The 24,132-nt window shown below is 32.1% G+C and overlaps 1 protein-coding gene across 2 annotated transcripts; it reads right to left on the reverse strand.

Moving 5' to 3' along the window:
* Window positions 1-1,661: 1,661 nt before the first annotated feature.
* On the reverse strand, window positions 1,662-23,988 carry LOC143074989 (splicing factor ESS-2 homolog). 2 transcript variants are annotated; one of them, XM_076250210.1, is made up of 7 exons: window positions 23,802-23,988; window positions 21,004-21,157; window positions 19,147-19,251; window positions 18,559-18,704; window positions 11,497-11,973; window positions 5,011-5,126; window positions 1,662-3,388 (listed from the first exon to the last, which is right to left on the reverse strand). In XM_076250210.1, exons 1-7 carry the CDS (start codon window positions 23,949-23,951, stop codon window positions 3,073-3,075), a joined length of 1,464 nt encoding a protein of 487 aa, XP_076106325.1. In that variant the 5' UTR covers window positions 23,952-23,988; the 3' UTR covers window positions 1,662-3,072. The 2 variants fall into 2 exon arrangements, with proteins under 2 accessions (XP_076106325.1, XP_076106324.1); XM_076250209.1 differs by having other exon boundaries at window positions 19,129-19,251.
* Window positions 23,989-24,132: the final 144 nt, after the last annotated feature.

Below are 24,132 nucleotides of genomic sequence, written 5' to 3' on the forward strand. Positions count from 1 at the left end.
ACTGAATACCACACATATAAAATTCCAAATTAGTAATGAGAATATATATAAACTAAAAGTCAAATACTGTGGATTCATTTATTTTCGTGGGTATCAATTTTCATGGACAAGGGAAAACTTACATGTTCGTTGATATTTTAATTTCGTGGTTATGACTAAGTCTGCATGCAATAATTCTATGGAAAATTTCTTATTTGTGAAACATTTAATTTCGTGGTAAACCTTTACCCACGAAATCCATGAAAATTGGTATCCAACGGAAAAAAATGACTCCACAGTACATAAAATGATGGTTGGTGGGATGTAATGTCAGTGAGACAACAACCCACCATATATAACTAATTAAGAAAAATAATATAACCAAAGATCACCATGACAATTGATGTTTCTATACTGTAGGAACAACCTGAGCGCTATACATGACAAAATTATAGATATTCATTGTTAACCCATTTCTCTAACGTAAATCCATTGTTCTTACTGTAGATTAACTAGGTTTCATCCACCATTTTCTTCATTAGGCAATGCCGGTTCAAAGTCAGGAATATAACAGTTTGCTTAATCTGTTTGAGCTTTTGTTTTTCTCATTTGTGAACAGACTTCCCATACAGAATTTTCTGTTGAGTTTAGTAATTTTGCTATTTTACTTTTTGATAGAACATAAATAATGCTTTTCTAGTTTCCTAGGCAACATAAATGATCATAAATACATTTCCCGTGTCCATACTTGGCTTACAAGGATCTAACCAGACCTTTTAGGATCGTTTGGTTTTTATATGCACATGGTTTTCCCATTTGAATGGTTTTACACTACTGGTAGTCATTTTTTGGGCCCTTTACAGCTTGCTGTTCAGTGTGAGCCAAGGCACTGTGTTGAAGACTGGACATTGACCTATTATGTCTATAATGGTATACTTTTACAAATTGTTACTTCTAGGATGGAGAGTTGTCTCATTGGCACTAATACCACATCTTCTTATATCTATATATGATACGCACCTTAAAAATGTAAAAATTGTATGGAGGAATATCTTTGACTAATGTAATAATTAAAGTCATATGAAACGAGTGAGTGGTGAAAATATACTTTATCTAATTCTTGAACCAATGCATGTATATATCCTTAACTTAGTCCTCTGTGCACGATTTTATCATTTTCTATGCAAATATATTGTATAATCGTCATTTTATTTTCTCTCTGTCTGTTATGATTTAACAAATATGGCTGTTCATTAAATGTCGTGTTTTGAAGACGAAGTTTACCAATTATCACCTTATAGTAAACAAATAACAAAAAGCATTGGTATTGAGCACGTGTTCAACATGTACAATCAGATAATTGTTTATTTTAATGACAGATCCATGCGTATTGCGATCACCAGATGTTTTTAAGGAGGGTTACGCTCAGGTCACTATGCATACGGAAAATATTTCAGAGAATTGCTTCCTGGAAGCAAGCAATTGAAAATAAGTAAACTTCTTCTAAATGTGGACAAATTAAAAGAATTTTCATCAGAAAAAAGTATATGTACATAAGTTGTATAATGAAAACTATCTATTTAGTTATAAAAAAACATGTGTATAATTTTTTTTTAATTTGATGTTTCATATGACTTGAACAAACAGAAAGTAGAAACATGTAAGCAATATACCATAACACAAAATGTCAAACATTTTATTAAAAACTTAATGAAAATTCATATTAAATTTTTTAACAGCAAATACAAGACTCATTAATATTACACTGGAGGTAACACCTTGAATGACTTCTATTTTTTAACATCACAGAAGAATCATGTCTAAACAAGGAATTATTTGAATCTGGAATAATTTTGAATTCTGGAAAATTAATAATAAATTTATGATGAAAACTAACCCAACTAAATAGGGTTAGCCATGCGAGCATGGCTAAGGGGGTTAGTTAGTTCATACTGAAATGATAGCGAGTGTAAAATTAACCGTAGCCATGCGTGCATGGCTAACCCTATTTAGTTAGGTTAGTTTCATACTACATTTCTAATCAATTTTCCAGAATTCAAAATTATTCCAGATTCAAATAATTCCTTGTTTCTACATGAAATTCAGTTTTTAGCAGTTATGTTAACATACAGTAAAATTGTTTTAGCCATCAATATATGTCAACACAAAACTTAAAACATATTAAGCTTCTTGGTGCTCCATTTAAAACTTTAGCAAGAAAATAACTTGTATGCTGCATTTAAAAAATCGACATAAAATTATCTTATATATTTGTCCTTTTATTAAAAGTTTCACAAATAAAGTTATAAACAATGCAATAATCTCTGGATTGATAATAAAGTTCTCAACATGTCATGCATGTATTTCATGTCTATGTGGAATAAACAGACATGGTGGAATGCAATATATAAAAATATTGATGACATAGAATATATATAAAAGAATTTTATGCTCTGCAAATTACAGATGATAACTAGTTTTTCCTTGCATTACAATGGGCAGGGTCACATGGAAAAACACACCAAAAGTGCACCTGTTCTTCCCAAAATGTCAACAGTATTTAAGTTATGTGACCCCTATTTCTGTAAATAGATTTTGGTATTTCTAGAAATTTTAAAACATTTCCCTCATTTCCGTTCTACTTATAAACCATGCGATTACTTTTTGTAGCAAATAATTGATCTCAGACTAGTTTAACAGATAATAACAATTTTCAACAAAATTATCAAATGCAGGTTGAAATTTCTATAGTATAAAACTAATAAAGTAAAACATAGCTTATTTTTTTTCAATTCTACTTTGCGTTATAAATCTTTTTAACAAGTTACATTGGATTGTAATATGATGTCTGTTATTTGTTCATTTCAGACTGTATGTTTCCTTCTATCACGTCTGCTATGTGTTTGGATCTTAGAATACACTGTGTTTGTTACTGTATGTCAACTCCATCATACCCTGCCACAAAACACTTTAAATTTCTTTCAGGGTATCTCACAAAGAAATTTTTACTGTCAATCAATCTGAAATGATTGACCACTTCTTTAGAGTTGGCAGATTAATATTTCTTGGAATAAATGATAAAAATCATCAACATTAAAAGAAATCTGCAGCTGTTTTCCTTTTTGGTAATTTGAGGAGATTGTCAGTAAGGGAGGTAATATCACTTCCTTCACGTTTACTTCCAGGTGTCCGATTTGGAGTTTTGACACTTTTTGGCGTATTTGTAGGTGTGAGTCTGACAGGAGTTTTGTCTCCTGGTAGTCTATGTATCGGTGAAGGACTATAACTGTCTCTAAGAGCTTTATCTGTATTTGTACGGATCCTGAATCGAGAGTTGACCAGTTTTTGTGCTGCAGGAGACATCGATGCTACACGATCAGTTGTACTCATACCAAATCTGGCTGCTGGCCTGTAAAAGAAAATGATAATCAAGTTAAAGGCTGAACATAGAAAAACATTTTATTTAACCATGAAAGTCAGATAACTTCAGAATGGGAATAAGTGAAAATTACAATATTAAAATATATTCGCACTTTATATTTCTAAATTTTGTTACTATTTCATTTAAATTTGACAAGGCAAACTATTGTATATTCATATGTCTTATTGTAACAGTCAATCTTATTAAAATTAAATCTCTGCACTTGCTCATTTTTTTAATGCATGGTCGCTGCCTAGCTTTAGCAAAGTCTGCATACAATCCTTTAATTACTTTTTTTAATTCATTGAACACATAAATTTTTTGTTCCCCTGTTCTCACAAAAATTGGTATCCAACAATTATTAATGAATACACAGCAGTGTGAAATTAAGTCAAAATTTGCCTACAATTGAGACATTATATACATAAGAAACTTGTCTGTTGTTATAGACCATGTGGTGATGTCTTTACAGTGAGACATTATATACATAAGAAACTTGTCTGTTGTTATAAACCATGTGGTGATGTCTTTACAGTGAGACATTATATACATAAGAAACTTGTCTGTTGTTATAAACCATGTGGTGATGTCTTTACAGTGAGACATTATATACATAAGAAACTTATCTGTTGTTATAGACCATGTGGTGATGTCTTTACAGTGAGACATTATATACATAAGAAACTTGTCTGTTGTTATAGACCATGTGGTGATGTCTTTACAGTGAGACATTATATACATAAGAAACTTGTCTGTTGTTATAGACCATGTGGTGATGTCTTTACAGTGAGACATTATATACATAAGAAACTTGTCTGTTGTTATAGACCATGTGGTGATGTCTTTACAGTGAGACATTATATACATAAGAAACTTGTCTGTTGTTATAGACCATGTGGTGATGTCTTTACAGTGAGACATTATATACATAAGAAACTTGTCTGTTGTTATAAACCATGTGGTGATGTCTTTACAGTGAGACATTATATACATAAGAAACTTGTCTGTTGTTATAGACCATGTGGTGATGTCTTTACAGTGGTTTGCTGTTTCATGGATTTCAAAGGTTACATTTACATTCCTTTCAAAGAATTACTTAATGACATGTGTGTTTGTGTATATATGGAAAGACGAGGAAAGATCAAGTCAATCAACAGATCAATATGAATTTTTATCAGTCTTCCCACTGTTTATATCACTCTTCTCAGCTCTTAATAAAATTGCATATCACAGCTTTGTGGCGTCATATAAGTTGACCCGATCTTAATAACTTTGACCCGGATATATCATCGATGTCATAATGTTTGAGCTGACGTTGATAAATTTGACCCAAACTTATCAAGTCATCTTCCGGTTGCTAGTGAAACTAAGAATACACTTTGAAAAGACGAAAAAACAGACAATAAACTGATTATCAAGTTGTCTGCATGTTGATATTGTAAAATATCAGCTGCGAGTCACAATATGAAGCTTTTTGTCCATTTTAGTGCAATTTAATAATTAAGTTGAAAGTCTAGCCTGCTTGAAGCTTTTTGTTGAGTAAGGCAGTCTAGCCTGAACAGATTTATACTTAATGATGAAAGTCTGGCCTGAACAGATTTAATACTTACGACGAAAATCTGGCCTGAACAGATTTAATAGCTTTTTCTTTCTTATCTCTATGAGCTTTACTGGCTTTTTCAGCTAACTCAAGAGCTATTTCATCTCTCCTTGGAACATCTGGTATCTATATTAAAACAAAGAAATTTCCCAAATTAATGAAAATTGTAAAAATTTACTATAAAGGGCAACTCCTTAAGGGGTCAACTGACCATTTTGGTCATGTTAACTTATTTGTAGATCTTACTCAGCTGAACATTATTGCTGTTTACAGATTATCTCTAACTATATTAGTATTCAAGATAATACTAAAAACGGCAAAATTTCTTTAAAAATTACCAATTGGGGGCAGAAACCAAACAACCAGTTGTCTTATTCATTTGAAAATTTCAGGGCATATAGATATTGACTTGATAAACAATTTAACCCCTTGTCAGATTTGCTCTAAATGCTTCGTAATTCAGTTTCAGAGTAATAAGGCAAAATCTACATTTTACCCCTATGTTTTTTTTTTTTCCATGGTGACCATGGGTCACCGCAAACATTTTTTTAAAACAAGATCACCTAATAATGATTGTGGCTAAGTTTGGTTAAATTTGGCCCAATAGTTTCAGAGTAGAAGATTTTTTAAAAAGAAAAATTGGTAAAAATTGACTCCTCAAGGGGTCAACTGACCATTCTGGTCATGTTGACTTATAAGTAGATCTTACTTTGCTGAACATTATTGCTGTTTACAGTTTATCTATAATAATATTCAAGATAACCAAAAACTGCAAAATTTCCTTAAAATTACTAATTTGGGGGCAGCAACCAAACTAGAGGCTCTCAAGAGCCTGTGTCGCTCACCTGTTAATGTGTTTACTGATGTCGGCCATCTTCGTTGGTAGGCGGGGTCATTAGACATTTTTTTTTAAAATAGATACCCTAGTACAATGTATTATGATTGTAGCGAAGTTTGGTTAAATTTGGACAAGTCGTTTTAGAAAAGATTTTTATACAAGTTACAAAAATGACCAAAAGTTGTTCAATATTGACTATAAAGGGCAATAACTCCTTAAGGGGTCCTCTAACAATTTTGATCATGCTGACTTATTTGTAGATCTTACTTTGCTGAACATTATTGCTGTTTACAGTTTATCTCTATCTATAATAGTATTCAAGATAATAACCAATAACTGCAAAATATCCTTAAAATCACAAATTTTAGGGCAGCAACCCAACAACCGGTTGTCCGATTCAACTCAAAATTTGTGAGGGGATATATCTTATTCTGATGGACATTTAAATGTTGAAAGATTTGCCCTAAATGTCTTAGTTTCAAAGATATAAAGCAAAAACTGCATTTTACCACTATGTTCTAATTTTAGCCATGTCGGCCATTTTGTTTAGTAGGCTGGGTCATCGGACACATTTTTTAAACTATAAACCACAATGATAATTGTGGCCAAGATTGGTTAAATTTGGCAAAGTAGTTTTGGAGAAGAATATTTTTAGAAAAGTTACAAAAAATGACGAAAAGTTGTTAAAAATTTACTATAAAGGGCAATAACTCCTTAAGGGGTCAACTGACAATTTTGGTCATGTTGACTTATTTGTAGGTCTTACCTTGCTGAACATAAATGCTGTTTACAGTTTATCTCTATCTATAATAATATTCAAGATAATAACCAAAAACAGCAAAATTTTCCTAAAATTACCAATTCAGGGGCAGCAACCCGACAATGGGTTGTCCGATTCATCTGAAAATTTCAGGGCAGATAGATCTTGACCTGATAAACAATTTTACCCCATGTCAGATTTGCTCTAAATGCTTTGGTTTTTGAGTTATAAGCCAAAAACTGCATTTTACCCCTATGTTCTATTTTTAGCCATGGCGGCCATCTTGGTTGGTTGGCCGGGTCAAGCCACACATTTTTAAAACTAGATATCCCAATGATGATTGTGGCCAAGTTTGGTTTAGTTTGGCATGGTAGTTTCAGAGGAGAAGATTTTTGTAAAAGTTTACGGACGACGGACGACGGACGACAGACGACGGACGCAGGACGACGGACGACGGACGCCAAGTGATGAGAAAAGCTCACTTGACCTTTCAGGTCAGGTGAGCTAAAAAAGGGTTTTCTGATTTGTCTGAAAATATGAGGGAAGATAGATATTGACCTGATTAAATTTTTTTCTCCATGTCAGATTTGCTCTTAATGCTTTGGTTTTAGAGATATAAGCCAAAATCTACATTTTACCCCTATGTTCTATTTTTAGCCATGGCAGCCATCTTGGTTGGTAGGCTGGGTCACCAAACACATTTTTTAAACTAGAAACGCTAGTGATGATTGTGGCCAAGTTTTGTTAAATTTGGCCCAGTTGTTTCAGAGAAGATTTTTGATAAGTAAACGACGCTAGACAACTTGGCCCAGGTGAGCTAAAAAACATAAGGGGCTCATGTCAAGAGAAATAAACAATTCACCAATGTTTCATGGATATTGGTTAAAACATTTTTGAGTTAATGTCCGACATGTTGTTGACGGACAGACAGATGTTCAGTGGTATACCATATTACGTCCTGTCAATGGCTGTATAAATCAAAGTGCTGGATAGCACCTCTGGAAAGTTTGCAACTGTAGCTGCATGTGTATTATTCCAAAAAGGTTATAGACGTGTATCATTTCAAAAATGTATTTCATCACAGCTTGGATGTTTTAAACTAAACCATTGTCTTGTCAGTAATTATCAACAAGAGGCTGTCACAACGACAGCAAACCGGATTTATTAACATTTATTTGTGTCCTGGCAATATCACAAGAACCATTACTGATGAATGGTGAAAGTGAAAATCGTCAATATCAAATTTGACCTCCATTTTGTCATCAGTATCAACATATTAAAATTTGAAAAGCTTAGATTGAATGGTTCATGAGTAAATGCAACAACGTGAATGGAAACACCATTTTACGATCTTTCAAGAACCATAACTCCTGAACGGTAAAAGTCAAAATCGTCATTATTGAACTTGACCTCTATTTTGTCATCAGTAACAACATATTAAAATTTCAAAAGCTTTGGTTGAATGGTTCATGAGAAAATGCACGGACACGACAGGAAACACCATTTTTCAATCTTTCAAGAACCATAACTCCTGAACGGTAAAAGTCAAAATCGTCATTATTGAACTTGACCTCCATTTTGTCATCAATAACAGCATATTAAAATTTCGGAAGCTTTGGTAGAACAGTTCATGCATAAATGCACGGACACGACTGGAAACTCCATTTTTCAATCTTTCAAGAACCATAACTCCTGAACGGTAAAAGTCAAATTCGTCATTATTGAACTTGACCTCCATTCTGTCATTAGTAACAACATATTAAAATTTGGGAAGCTTTGGTAGAACAGTTCATGCGTAAATGCACGGACAACTCCATTTTTCAATCTTTCAAGAACCATAACTCATGAACGGTAAAAGTCAAAATCGCCATTATTGAACTTGACCTTCGTATAGTTGTCAGTAATAACATATTAAAATTTTAAAAGCTTTGGTTGAACGGTTCATGAGTTAATGCACGGACAACATTTGATTGCCGCCCGCCCGCCCGCCCGCCCGCCCGACCGCCCGCCTGCCCGCCGTACATCCCCAAATCAATAACCGACATTTTTGTCACAAAAATCCGGTTAAAAATCACTTTTTTCATGTTTGTCATAAAAAGTATTGATATTTTCTATTGAAACCTAAAACTGTAGATCTAAAATATTGAAATATACAGAAAGCTCTGAATATTTCTTTTTAAGTACCCATACCATGTCAACATCAAGGGCCTGTGAATTAGTATTTTTATATTGGTTTAGATCCTTCATATTTGGTTTTAGTAAATTAACACGTAAGTTTTTTTGTTTGAATTGCTCCATATGTTTCCTATCGGGGCCTTTTATAGCTTTCTGCATATATATGGTACAGATATTTCTCATTATTGACGACCATATGGTGGCCTATAGTTATTGATACATTTTCCTCCTTTGAACTCTTTTGGATAGCATTGGTTCTTTGCAAAAAATACCACATCCTTTTTTATAAATAAGACAGTTACAGTAACTTAAATCAATACAAATGTAATGAAAGTGAATTTATATTAAAGGCTTTTATCTAAAATAGGGAATGTGTCCATGGGATACAAATGATGCCACCGCTAGAATTAATGTTATAAAGGGTCACAACTCAAGAACTGTAAATGTGCGTGACGCTACCAAAATGTGTACTGAGTGAAAAGTTGATCTGAGTTATGGGGTAATAAGCATTGTGTATACATTCTAATTACACAGTATTGCGCAATAGATTTGTTAGATCTTGACATTTGTTTTGTGTCAGAAACCTATATATTATGTCAAAAATTTGATCGCAATCCAAATTTAGAGCTATATCAAGTTTGAATGTTGTGTCCATACTTGTCCCAACTGTTCAGGGTTTCGACCTATGTGGTCGTATAAAGATGTGCCCAGCGGAGCATCTGGTTCCATTTGTAACAAGGCACAACCCTAGAGCAGTAAAAATTTCTCCACCAAATTTCAAGATTGATCTTTGTTTTATTGTTAAAAGTATTAACACTGTATTAATTTCATAACATTTGGTTGAGCGAACTGAAGTTAGATAACTGAAACGAAAATAGTCAGCAATTTTTTACATATGTAAAGGGGCATAACTCTAAAATGGTATAACTATCGCCACCAAAATTCAAACTTGATCAGTGTTTGTGGTAATGAGCATTGTGTATAAGATTCATAGCATTTGGTTAAGACAAACTAAAGTTAGAGAACAGAAACTAAAATTTCAAGCAACTTTCCTTTTTGTAAAGTAGCATAAAATGCTAGAATGGTAAAAGTGACGCAACTAAAATTCAAACTTGACTTGTGAATTGTGGTTATAAGCATTGCGTATAAGTTTCATACAATTTGGTTCAGGCAAACTAAAGTAAGAGAACAGAAACGAATTTTGGGATGTACGGAGGTACATGTACGTACAAGTAAGGGAAGGACATACATACTTACAGCTGAACAAGGATAAAACTCAATACGGTGGGAGCATAACAACAGCAGTATGACCACAGGAATAAAAAGTTTATATACACTAGATTCATAGAGGTGCTTATAACCTGTAACACATTTAGTTGCTGTTGTGAAATTAAGCATTGTCTTATGAGTTAAGAACATTTGAGAATTTTTGTTTTAAGCCATTCACTTGATATATATTACGGTAATCATTGCCTCTGTGTTTGGGTGACAAAGCAATTGAAATCTATTAATATAGGGCATGGTATGCCTTAAAACTTTTCCAGATGCACAGGCCGCTGTTTGTCTGTAATCTATCTAAATTTTGAGGTGAAAATGCAGCCATTTTAGCCAAAGGGTACACATCATGAACCTTATAATCATTTCTATAGAACTTGTCTTGATACCCTGAGCTATAATATTCGAAGAAGTGGATGCTGACTCGGTTGCTTTTAATACAGATGCTATATGATACGAATTTACAATAACACACCAGAAGTGGTATGATGTAAATTTTTGGAAGAAGAACTGACGTTGGGTCAATGTTTTTCTGCTGTCAGTTTGATCCACTTGAGCATGCTGAACGAGTAAAGTTCCTTATATCCACATTGGAATGTGAAACAATTAGTATTTAAATAACGGAATTAAGTTTTCAAATGATTTTTGTCATCAAAATCTTCCAATCGATGTTTAGACAAAAACAATGCATTTTTTATTTTTTTATTTTATTAAAGCCGGTCATTTTTACCTTTACTCGTCCTTGGCGTGAGACGTTAGACATATAATATAATTTAATTATCGAGTATTTTATATTCTTTCATCTGTGTTTTGTTTAAACAAACCATTATCACTTTTCAATTATCCGACGGCTTGGTCAAAATGTCAACTTGTTCTCGCATTTTAATCAGTCATTCCTGATTCTTACCATACACTCAGGATTTTACCACGTTTACGTACGTACATATAGTAAACAGGTAAAAGTAGAGCAGGGAAATGTTCATTCATGAAATATTCATGAATGAATGATATTCATGAATGAATGAAAACGCAATCTGGCGTAGATTTCTTGTGATTTTCTCTACAGCGCATGGCAGATCCGCGAAGTAGTGTTTGTAATACTCATTTTAAAATGAAGTTAAATTCATCTGAATCGTCGGTGAATATTCATTTCTTTTTATTCAAGCTGTAATCTTTTCAGTCAAAACAGTAGTTACTCAAAATTTTAAAAGAATCTTCCAAGAATCAGAACTCAAACACTAGTACTACACTATCTCGGAGCAGAATATATTGCGATAATCTGTCAACCGGAAGTTTGAGGCCGACGCCTAAGGAAAGTAGCAATAGCAAGCTATAGCAAACTTTCCAAAAACAGTGTTTTGTACACATTGCTTACATGCTATGAGACCTTGTACATCTCATCAGTGTACGGACTAAATATTGATATGACAGTAACCTAACAACTTTACCTTAAATGTAGGACCAGGCGTTGCTGAAATAGCATCTGCAGGATCCAATCTAAATGGTGTACCCTCGATTTCTCCCCAAGTCATTAATGGAGACTCGTCTACACCAGGGGCTGGTGACGGAGTACCCACAAATCCATATCCATTAATCTGTGGGGATTCTGAAGGCAAGATTTCCTTCCCATCATGCCCTATTTTACCACAATTAGCCATTGCTTTAGCTGATGCAGCCTGCTTCATCATTTCACGACTTTTATTCCGATTCCAAGGGTTAATTTGAAAGCGTGTGTTGTCATGTACTATTTTCCTTGGTTTCTTTTTCTTCATGTCGACAAGTTCCTCATTGCTAAACTCCGCCCCATCAGGCACATACATCAGAGCATTTCTTGTTTTGTATTTCCAACTGTTGATTATATCATGGTTCCCTTCAATGGCTGCTTGCTGTTCAACTGATGGTAGTGCTAGGTGTTCTTTCTCTTCCTAAAAGTAAGAATTTATATCATTTTATATTTTAAGTGGTTACTATGGATTAATTATCATTCTTAGTATACCAATATTCATTGATTTTGTGGTACAGGTGAACCACAAATTCAAATGAAGTTGTATCTTTTTTATAGGTCTAGTGGTTACAGTGTATTCATTATTATTCTTTGGTCATTGGATACTAATTCATGGATTTCATGGTACAGGTGAACCACAAATTAAAATGTCTATATTACAAATTTTCTATAATATAAAAAAGAAGATGTGGTATGATTGCCAATGAGACAACTGTCCACAAGAGACCAAAATGACATAGACATTAACAACTATAGGTAACCGTACCCTATAAGGTTGGTGACTTGCAAGTACTTTGGGAAAATTACAAAATCAAATATCCACCAAAATACAACATGTACAAGCTTTCCTCCATCTATGACAATTTAAACAACGTAACAATAAAAGAATCCACATTCTAATATGACGTGCTTCTTTTGCTTTGTAAACAACACCGTGATAAAATTCTCAATATATCTATACTTAGCGCAGACTCCAAGATGTACACAAATGGCTGTTTAAATATGCCTCCCACGTAAATCCACATGTATCGTAACCTATGTGTAAACGGTTGTGGATTTCGCTGTGTCAACAATTACAATTGAATAAAACCCTACAGAAGATTTATTCTGATTCTGACGCATAACAAAAAGAATTTACACATTAGAGAACGGGAAAATGGACAAAAACAAAATAAATTAAAATTCTGCGAAATTCCAGTAATGATTTTGGCGCATTAACGTCATTTCAAAACATGACGTCATACGAATGAAAACGTCAAAGCTGAAGGTTTTTCTATTGCGTTTAACTTCTAAACTAGGATACAATTGCATTAAAATAAAGTATTGAGGTAGGTGTTGCTTGTTTTCTGTTCTATTGCATTATTCGCACATTTACTAATTTCAGCAAGTCAACATGGCGAATTTAACGGTAGCTTACAATAAAAAATGTAAATTTAAAATTGCAAATGTTGGGTTTACTGAGAAGTAAAAAAAGTAATCACATTGTTTTTTCTAGCGGTTAGTTAAGAAATCATTCATGCAGGTTTATTAGATTTGTTTTACATTTATCGAACAGTGGGTAAAATAGAACAGCCACACACACGGTATACCCATCATCGCTTCAGTTTTTTGATGATCGTATTTGTCCTATTAGAATCGAAATAATTCATGGAAGCCATATATTTGTTGTAAATTTACACATGGCCTGGGCTGTGATATTCGTTAATTTTATCCCTCGCTGACACTCAGGATAAAATTCGAATATCACGGCCCAGGCCATGTGCAAATTTCCAACAAATCTATGACTTCCATGAATTATTTCTTAAGTATAAACCAAAAGCAAAAGGTAAAGCTAACCAATTTAGAAATAACAAGTTTCAAGAAGCTATATATGATTTGTAGTTGCTAAGAAAAATATATATGCATACTACATATAAACTGTTGACATATCGATATGGTGTGCTTTCATGTCATTTTGAAACCAGATGCTCCGCAGGGCGTAGCTTTATACGACCGCAGAGGTTGAACCCTGAACGGTTGGGGCAAGTATGGACACAACATTCAAGCTGGATTCAGCTCTAAATTTGGATTGTGATTAAATAGTTGACACAGCATAGGTTTCTGACACAGAATGAATGTGTTCTAATGAACTTAAAATTTTTGTTTTCTCTTAGAGCAATTCACTATGCTGTTGAATATTGATCCTCTCAAAAAAATGTTTGAAGAAATTTTCTTTTTTATTTATGAAATTTCAAATGAGAAAAATTGAACCCAATTTTTTTAATCACATCCCCCTTTCCCTTATTCCAAAACTAATCTCAATTAAAATTTCTAATGGAGTTTGCAACAATAACTACTCATTTAAATACATCATAAAATATTAAGATGTAAAAAAACTGCTTGTTATCACTGAATGGTAAAGATTATTTTAATTTATCAGTTGGTAGTAAAAAGTGAATATACATTGTATATTGTATATAACAAGGATTAAAGTTGATTCTGGACAAAGAAAGATAACTCCAATTAAAAAAAAATTTGCTATTTCACAATATTTTGCAATTAGATATTTCTTGCTTACTATTCTGGACAAAGAAAGATAACTCTAATTAAAAAAAAATTTGCTATTTCACAATATTGTGCAATTAGATATTTCTTGCCATTGCACAATACTGTGCAATTGAAAAGACTTGCTATTGCACAATACTTAATATTATCATTTTAGATCCTGATTTGGACCAACTTGAAAACTGAGCCCATAATAAAAAATCTAAGTACATTTTTGGATTCAGCATATCAAAGAACCCCAAGATTTCAATTTTTGTTAAAATCAGACTAAGTTTAATTTTGGACCCTTTGGACTTTAGTGTAGACCAATTTGAAAACAGGACCAAAAATGAAGAATCTTCATACACAGTTAGATTTGGTATATCAAAGAACCCCATTTATTCAATTTTTGATGAAATCAAACAAAGTTTAATTTTGGACCCCGATTTGGACCAACTTGAAAACTGGGCCAATAATCAAGAATCTAAGTACATTTTTAGATTCAGCATATCAAAGAACCTAACTGATTCATTTTTTGTCAAAATCAAACTAAGTTTAATTTTGGACCCTTTGGACCTTAATGTAGACCAATTTGAAAACGGGACCAAAAGTTAAGAATCTACATACACAGTCATGACAGTTAGATTCGGCATATCAAAGAACCCCAATTATTCAATTTTGATGAAATCAAACAAAGTTTAATTTTGGACCCTTTGGGCCCCTTATTCTGTTGGGACCAAAACTCCCAAAATCAATACCAACCTTCCTTTTATGGTCATAAACCTTGTGTTTAAATTTCATAGATTTCTATTTACTTATACTAATGTTATGGTCCGAAAACCAAGAAAAATGCTTATTTGGGCCCTTTTTTGGCCCCTAATTCCTAAACTGTTGGGACCTAAACTCCCAAAATCAATACCAACCTTCCTTTTGTAGTCATTAACATTGTGTTTAAATTTCATTGATTTCTATTTACTTAAACTAAAGTTATTGTGCGAAAACCAAGAATAATGCTTATTTGGGCCCTTTTTTGGCCCCTAATTCCTAAACTATTGAAACCAAAACTCCCAAAATCAATCCCAACCGTTCTTTTGTGGTCATAAACCTTGTGACAAAATTTCATAGATTTCTATTAACTTAAACTAAAGTTATAGTGCGAAAACCAAGAAAATGCTTATTTGGGCCCTTTTTGGCCCCTAAATCCTAAAATGTTGGGACCAAAACTCCCAAAATCAATACCAACCTTCCTTTTAAGGTAATAAACCTTGTGTTAAAATTTCATAGATTTCCATTCACTTTTACTAAAGTTAGAGTGCGAAAACTAAAAGTATTCGGACGACGACGACGCCGCCAACGTGATAGCAATATACGACGAAAATTTTTTCAAATTTTGCGGTCGTATAAAAATTTAACATTAAAATGAAAATAATATAAAATATGCCAATTATTTAATGTCAATAAACCATGACTGAAGATACAGACTCCAGATTCAAATAAAATCCATTGAAATGAGAACTTCTAATCAAAGAGCTGATAGCTCTGAAGTGGAAGAAGGTGAATAAAAGGTAACTTGAATTACCATAAAAGCAGCCCCACTTACCCAGGCTGCTTTGTTCCATTATCGTTAAAATGTATTTTTTTTCTTCAAACAAGAAAAGGTCATAAGTACATGGATTTCCCATCCGTACAATCATTTTCTATGTTCAGTTGACTATGAAAATTAGGTAAAATCTTTAATTTGGCAGTAATTAAGAAGATCATATCAAGAGGAACACATGTGTACTAAGTTTCAAGTTGATTGGATTTCAACTTCATCAAAAACTACCTCGACCATAAACTTTATAACCAGAAGCAGGACGGACGGACAGACTAGAAAACATATTGCCCATAAATGGAGCATAAAAATAGTAAGACTTGTTACATACATGCCAACTTTTGAAAGTTCCCACATGGGTTTTTACTGCACAACAATTTTAAAGGTTACAATTTTTAGCGACGTATTTTGCAAGATCTGGATTGTCTAGAAAAAGTGTCATATTTGTATGATGAACTTACATGCCTTTTCCTTAAGTCTGTTTGCATGATTCTAGTTACCGGTATATATTAAATCAGTAGAAAAAATATACATGAAGCTAGCAGACCAGGGTTTATTTTCCAGATTAAGAATATTTATAGATGCTTGTTGAAATTTCCAATTTTGAATTATGCACAAAGATGGACCTTTAACAGGTTGGGAACAACACTCCAAATGAGGGTAACCTAACTTGAAGATCATCACAACCCACTGTAAAAAATGAACACAAAATAGAATTTTTCAATAAAATGCTGAAAATAGGCTTTATTAAAATGCATTGCAAAAAACAAATATTTCATTAAATAAATTTAAGTAGAATATTCCCATGATATTCCTTTTCATATTGGATACAAATTTTATTGAGTCTACTGCAGACACTTTGTAGTCAAAGTGTTTCAACTGAGGTACTACACAGGCGTCAAAAGGCGTCATTATGGAGTAAAGGGGGTGGCGTCAAAAAGCGTCATTATGGAGGAAAGGGTTAAGTACTGAATGGTCAAAACATCATGTTTTTTTATCGACATAAATTTTGTCATAAATGTAACCAAATGATGTAGAAATTGTGTTTTTTCTTCAAATTTCCATCAAATTGTAATGTTTATAGTTCCATTATTGCCTCTCTATTTGAATAAAATAAAATAATAAGAAGAATCTGTTTCTTGTTTTGTTTTGTTTTGTTTTTGACAAATGATTGTTCACTGCTAGCAAATGAATCATTATATTTATATATCTTATCTGTATATATTTTTGTTCATGTCTTCATCTCCTTATCATTTGTAAATGTATAGACAAATAAGAAAGAAATAAGCTCCACATGTATATTTGAAACATCGTAAATTAATTAAAACAACATTCTGCTGTAAACAAAATTATGATATAAACTTCAATTTAATCCTTGAAAGGAGGTCTAGATTGCTAAAATAATTTATAAATTTTAATTTTTTTTATTGTCCAAAATCATTTAAATTCATTTAATCAACATCCTTTTATGATTATTTGATTAAAATATTAATCATTTATAGTCTTTTTACAATTTACATTTTTAAAAGCAAAATAACTGAAAACAGGATAAAACAAAGGGAAGTAACAAAAAAGTATTTCAATATTCCCAATACACATCGTTTTGATAACACAACGGCAGTTAGCCGGAGGTAAACATCGTTGATTACCAGTATGTTTGACACCCAAGCTGTCAAGTGAAGCCATATAATTATACATCTTCTTTGATGTTCAGGTAAAATTTAACACAGGTGTCAATTACACCCGTACAGTAGTAAGAAATGATCAAATATGGCGTCTGAAAAATTTCATACACGGGAGTTTTTTCTCCTAAACGGGAGGTTCACATGTATGTTACGAAGGGCATCTAATTCACATGACAAAGGAAAACCATGAATAAAGACAACACTTTATATATCCTTTTTATTTATATAAAAACAAAATCTTCTTGTCTGCAGGATTGCAAATTCGTAACTTCAAGGGCGAACTTGTAAACAGGGCGAGTTGTCCCGATACCAAATTCACGCATGCATAATACAAATATCTACAGTTAAAACATCCTGTTACAAGTAAACAAATAACGTTCATGTGGATGAGATGAAATCTAATAATTTACATAAATAAAAGGGTCATATTTACGATAGTGATTGTTTTACAATCATAATTTACAAATTAAATGATTCAGATGCCTAATCATGTGTAAAAATCGGTGTCAGGAATCTAAGTTGTTTTGAAATTGTAATACACGAAATGAATGCGGCATACAGAGACTCAATGCCAATGGTCAGCCCCTTAAGTCTTCAGAAGACTTGACGTCTTCTTCCACTAAAAACTCTCATGACTTATCATACCAGGTTCCATTTGAATTGACTTCAATACAAACTTTAACAAGTAAACAATGGTCTATGCATGTTTACACATGACCGATCAGAAAATGTGCTACATTGTATGACTTACTCAACGAAACTTAATACTTAATATCAAAAAGCTCTTGTTTGAAATTGCTTGGAAAAAACTTTTAAAATCACTATAAGGGCTATTCAAGGGGAGTTGGACAACCTTTTTTTGTATGACTCCACCTATAATTTTATTTAATTTGTAACAGAATTATATTTGTGTCTTCCAATATATACATGATATATACTTCTAACAAAATAGCATGTGGAGTCAAACCTTCCCATACACCATTACACTTCCTGGAATACCCAAAAGTTATAAAACCATTTTGTTTATATATTATATCGATATATTTTTTTCAATGATAAAAGGAGATGCAGTTACATTTTTGACTTGTGCTATAGTATCTATCTATGGCAACTATTGTAGAACTATTGTTTATATGACAACGGCTTCTATAGCAACTGCTCTTTTGATGGTTCTACAGATTCTCTAGCTTTGTTTTAAACTTACTTCAGTTCTTGACTTTTCACTTTCAAACAGCCAAGCGTGTTTATCTCTGTGTTTTTGTTGGGTTTCTTCCAGTATCTCTGTGAATGAAGCATTATCTTCACTGGTATTCTTGGCTAGGTACTGGTCTAATGATAACTTCTTAGTACCTGTAAAATAAATAGCATGTTGATATTATTCATGTTATTTAGCCTGATCTTATGATTATTTCGTATGACATAAACAAGAAAATGCATGTGATGTTGTGCTACTACAGTGTTCAGAAATCAGAAGTTTCTTCAAGGTAGATGTGTGACTGATTTTGAAAACTCCTCCTAATTCAGCATAACCATGCAGCTAACTAAATATATAAACTTATGCCATTTTTTTCAGTAGTTTGGGGGAATTTATGTGTGACAAAAATTCTAATGAAAAATTCAAAGTATGGGCAATCCAGAAGTATGTGTCCAAACTAGAGGCTCATAAATATTTCAGGTTTTTAATTGACTGTAAACTTATCATCACATATATATATATATCATTTTATCACTTTGAGTTGTAAGACAACATGTGTCAGTAACAATCCAAACTTACCACTTTTACTGTCTTTACTTGTCTCTTCTTTTTTCTTCTCCACATGATCTTGTTTTGAATGTAGTTTAGGAGAATCTTTTCTACTCTCTGGTTCTGGTGTTTCAAAGGTTGCAGGTGTATTATCTGCAGTTAAATATAACAACATATACATGTGTATACATTATAATTCTTAACCAACATTGTTTGTATCAGTCAGGGGCGTTACTTAAACAAGTAATTTTTTTAAGTTACTTATTTAAGTAATTTTTGTTTTTAAAATAATAAAATTACTTAATAGAGTTATTTTAATTTTCAATAGAAACATAGACTTAATGTAGTTTTCATGAATTTTTACATCGTTTTATATCATAAAATAAAGAATTTGTCAGATTTGAGAGATGTAAAGAGATAAACATGATAAAGGGTTACTTTAAAAATAATGACAAAAATATTACTTGAATAAGTTATTTTATACATTTTTGAAAAAAATAGTAATTACAATTATCTAAGGAACATATGTAATTGATTTTGGTTACAAATTATAAATAACTTCAAGTCTTAATTAATTCACAAGTATCTATCTATTTATATCAGTCTACCTTCAAGATTTTGGAGGAAAATGATAATTTAATAGTCCCAAGAGACCAATCTTTGACCCAGAAGCGTCGATATGAAAGATAAGTGCGTCAGAAAGTTAATTAGTGTTTCAGAAGAATTAGATTTTATATTTAATAGGAAAAATAACCAGAAGACTGTGAAAATTAGTTAAAGCTAGTAAAATCTGTATTTTTGGACAACTATAAAAATAATATTCAGAAAAGTTACTTATATAAGTAATATTTAAAATAGCCTCGTCTTCAACATTACTTGTATAGGTAATTTTAATTGTTACTTGTTTAGGTAATGCCCCTGACTGTGTATTATTCATTTTGATTGGATAACATCACCAATTTTCATGGCATCAATTCACAATTGACGCTTTCAAAATATACATGCAAGCAATGCCATTTTGAATTCATATCAATGTGACCTAGTTATTTGCAAGAATCTGAAAATTAAAGCTTACTGGTGTATTGCAAATTATGGACATACATTAAACAGCATGTAAATAACTAACAGAGAAAAAATTGCGAAACACATGTATACGAATTTCTAAATTATTTTATTTTTGTGTCTGGGTGTAACAGTTACGATCTCTAATTTTTGTACACAAGAAATAAATGTGGACACTCACAAATGTCTTCTTGTTTTGTTGTGTTGGTGAACCAGTATTGTCAGGTTCTATTTGTTATTTCATATACTTTGATGGATTTGAAGCGAAAATACAATGTAGTTAATGAGGAATGCAATTCACAAGACAAAGTGTGTAGAATTTTGGCTAATAGTAGAAAATCATACATTTTCACCCTATACAACATGTACAATAACAGTCGTTACAATAAACTTTTAAAGTCACAGGATACAAGTTTTTTTTAGAAATATTTTGTTATCAATACTCATATACTATCTATAGACAGTCTGACTTATACAGGTCTTTCTATGTTGTGACAGTAAAGGTGGAGGTTGGTATTTTTAAACGGGCTACATTTGTTTCCACCTATCTTAAGTAAGGAACCTGATCTTGAGTGGTTGTCGTTTGTTGATGTGGTTCATAAGTGTTTCTTGTATCTCATTTTTTAAAATAGATTAGACCATTGGTTTTCCTGTTTCAATGGTTTTACACTAGTCATTTTTAGGGCCCTTTATAGCTTGCTGTTCAATGTGAGCCAAGGCTATGTACATGCACATGTGTTGAAGACCATACTTAGACTTTAATAGTTTACTTTTTCAAATTGTGCCTATGATGGAGATTTGTCTCATTGGCATATAAAATTATTACTGCAATCTAATACTTACAAACTGAAGAGGGCCTTCCTTCTGTTCCATATTTCAACTGTAACTCTCTTAGTTTACCAAGATCATTACTTTTCAATGCCTCATAATATTCAGTTTTCTCTTGTAGGGTTGGAAGTTCTGGATAAAAATCTCTAACTATAATGTCTTCTAAATCCTATGAATAAAAAAATATTTTTGGTAATTCAAAATTATTAACTTCACCTCTCATGCCTCTTTCAAAGATTTCTGATTAGGTTATCATAATCATGATAATCATAATAATAAAAGACCAGCTTTGAAAATATTTCAGTTTGCCAAAACCTGTCCCTTATCATTAGGTATTGGTAGACTAGACTCTATGCATGCTAGAGGAGTTAGGTAGAAGGTATAACTTTATGTATAATATTGACTGCTGTACCCCTATTTTTGACATTTTTACTCTTTGAGTATGTTTGTTTTGTTCATGCATCTTGGACAATGTAATGGAATTTGATGCGACTGTCATACAAGTGAGAGGTTTAGCTAGCTATAAAACCAAGTTCAATCCACCATTTTCTACATTAGAAAATGCCTGTACCAAGTCAGCAATATGACAGTTGTTATCCATTTGTTTGAGGTGTCTGGACTTTTGATTTTGGATTTTCCTCTGAGTTCAGTATTTTTGTGTTTTTACTTTTTATGGTACCACCTCCTCATATTTATAAGCGACTAAATTGTTTAAAATTTCAAGATTTTGAATATATTGACATGATTCATTTGAAATTGTGCTATTTCCGAAAAAAAGGGTATCTGTTATCCGAAATATCTTATACATTTGTATCTGTTAATTTTATAGTTATTTAATGGTGATGTTGTACCCTTTTGACTTGTTATAATTATTATATTTTGTAGTGTACAGAATCATATTACATGATCTATCGCCCTGTAAGATTAATCGTTGACTATTTATTCAGTCATTATATATATATATATATTTTATCCAACGCAATCATAGGTTTGAACGTAGTTTTCAATTTAGACTCGTTTATATATATATATATTTGATACATTTGTTGAAGATACCAATTTAAATTGCTTAATTTTTTGAGGGATGTATAAGTACCTAGCCACGTTCTTCTAGTTATACTTAGTCAAAAATTATTATTACATTTTAACGGCCGTTTGTTCGCGATGTTTAATGCATATATGACGTCATAACTTCAATAACGTCACAACTAAAATCCCTTAACAACAGAACCAAAATCGGAAATGTTACAGTATTTCTGTTTCTCTTTTTTTTTACAAATATTTTAGTTCCAAAAAATAATCAGATAATTCATACAGACTTCGTCCGGAAGCAAGTTAACTCGTACCAAAAAAGTTAACTCGTACCACTGGGATGTCGTACCACTGCAAACTCGTACCATCAAAAATATATTAAAAATTACGAATATTTTATGCTATTTTTTTTGTAAACTTAATAAAATTAATGTTTTTCTAAAAAGCTATTTTTTAAGCTGATCTTTCAAAGTAGTTATAATCCAGAAGAAAGAAAAAAACATTACTTTAACTGTACCTTAAGTTGAATATCTATATCCAAATTATCCAAATTAAATTAATTAATGCTGTAAACCGTGTTCACAAATTGAATGCTATGTTTACAATTGTTGAAAGCCATGTGCTTTTTGGCTAGAATTCATTTTGATTATTTTGATTAACTGCTAAAAATTAAATTCAATAATAATCGGTAAAAGTTTAAAAAAGTCAAGGCCTAGGAGACAACAAAGCAAATCTGCCACGGTATTTTCTATCCAATAGACAGGGAACATTTATAGCTGCAGATTGGTCATTGTACTTTCGAATTATATACATTTTACAGACTTGAGAGGTATTGAGTGAAAGTAAATTGCATACATCATTAAACACCATTTAAATGCATTTAGATAAGTTGGTACGAGTTAGCAGTGGTACGAGTTTGCATTGGTACGAGTTTTTGTAAAGTGGTACGAGTTGACGTTGGTACGAGTTTACAATGGTACGGGATAACTATAATTCCGAAGTTATTTAAATGCATTTAAATGGTGTTTAATGATGTATGCAATTTACTTTCACTCAATACCTCTCAAGTCTGTAAAATGTATATAATTCGAAAGTACAATGACCAATCTGCAGCTATAAATGTTCCCTGTCTATTGGATAGAAAATACCGTGGCAGATTTGCTTTGTTGTCTCCTAGGCCTTGACTTTTTTAAACTTTTACCGATTATTATTGAATTTAATTTTTAGCAGTTAATCAAAATAATCAAAATGATTTCTAGCCAAAAAGCACATGGCTTTCAACAATTGTAAACATAGCATTCAATTTGTGAACACGGTTTACAGCATTAATTAATTTAATTTGGATAATTTGGATATAGATATTCAACTTAAGGTACAGTTAAAGTAATGTTTTTTTCTTTCTTCTGGATTATAACTACTTTGAAAGATCAGCTTAAAAAATAGCTTTTTAGAAAAACATTAATTTTATTAAGTTTACAAAAAAAATAGCATAAAATATTCGTAATTTTTAATATATTTTTGATGGTACGAGTTTGCAGTGGTACGACATCCCAGTGGTACGAGTTAACTTTTTTGGTACGAGTTAACTTTTTTGGTACGAGTTAACATGGTACGAGTTAACTTGCTTCCGGACGAAGTCTGTATGAATTATCTGATTATTTTTTGGAACTAAAATATTTGTAAAAAAAAAGAGAAACAGAAATACTGTAACGTTTCCGATTTTGGTTCTGTTGTTAAGGGATTTTAGTTTACAGGTAATGCCTGCCTCATTTTAGTCACACCTTAGTGTAGGTCTCTTCATCTAGCACTTTAAGGCTTTTCAAAGACTTTTTATTCTCATCGTTAGGTAAATGAGATAGAGATATGGTTCCATCTAAACGTTTAACAAGCGCTCTAGTCTTCTGGTAGTCATCATCTACGTTTTGGGACATTTTACAAACGTTTACTTCAAAGTGAAATCAGAACTTGATCAAAGCGCAAAATCTGATCTGGTGAAAAACACTCATCTGACCGTGAGAAATTATAGTCTGGGTCGCTGCCGCATTTGCTGTTGTCCTTTTATATAAAATACCAGAGTACCAGTATATTCGAAAACGAAAGTAGGAACTTTGA

The sequence above is a fragment of the Mytilus galloprovincialis genome, chromosome 5 (genome assembly GCF_965363235.1).
Source record: "Mytilus galloprovincialis chromosome 5, xbMytGall1.hap1.1, whole genome shotgun sequence".
NCBI classification, from domain to species: Eukaryota; Metazoa; Mollusca; class Bivalvia; order Mytilida; family Mytilidae; genus Mytilus; species Mytilus galloprovincialis.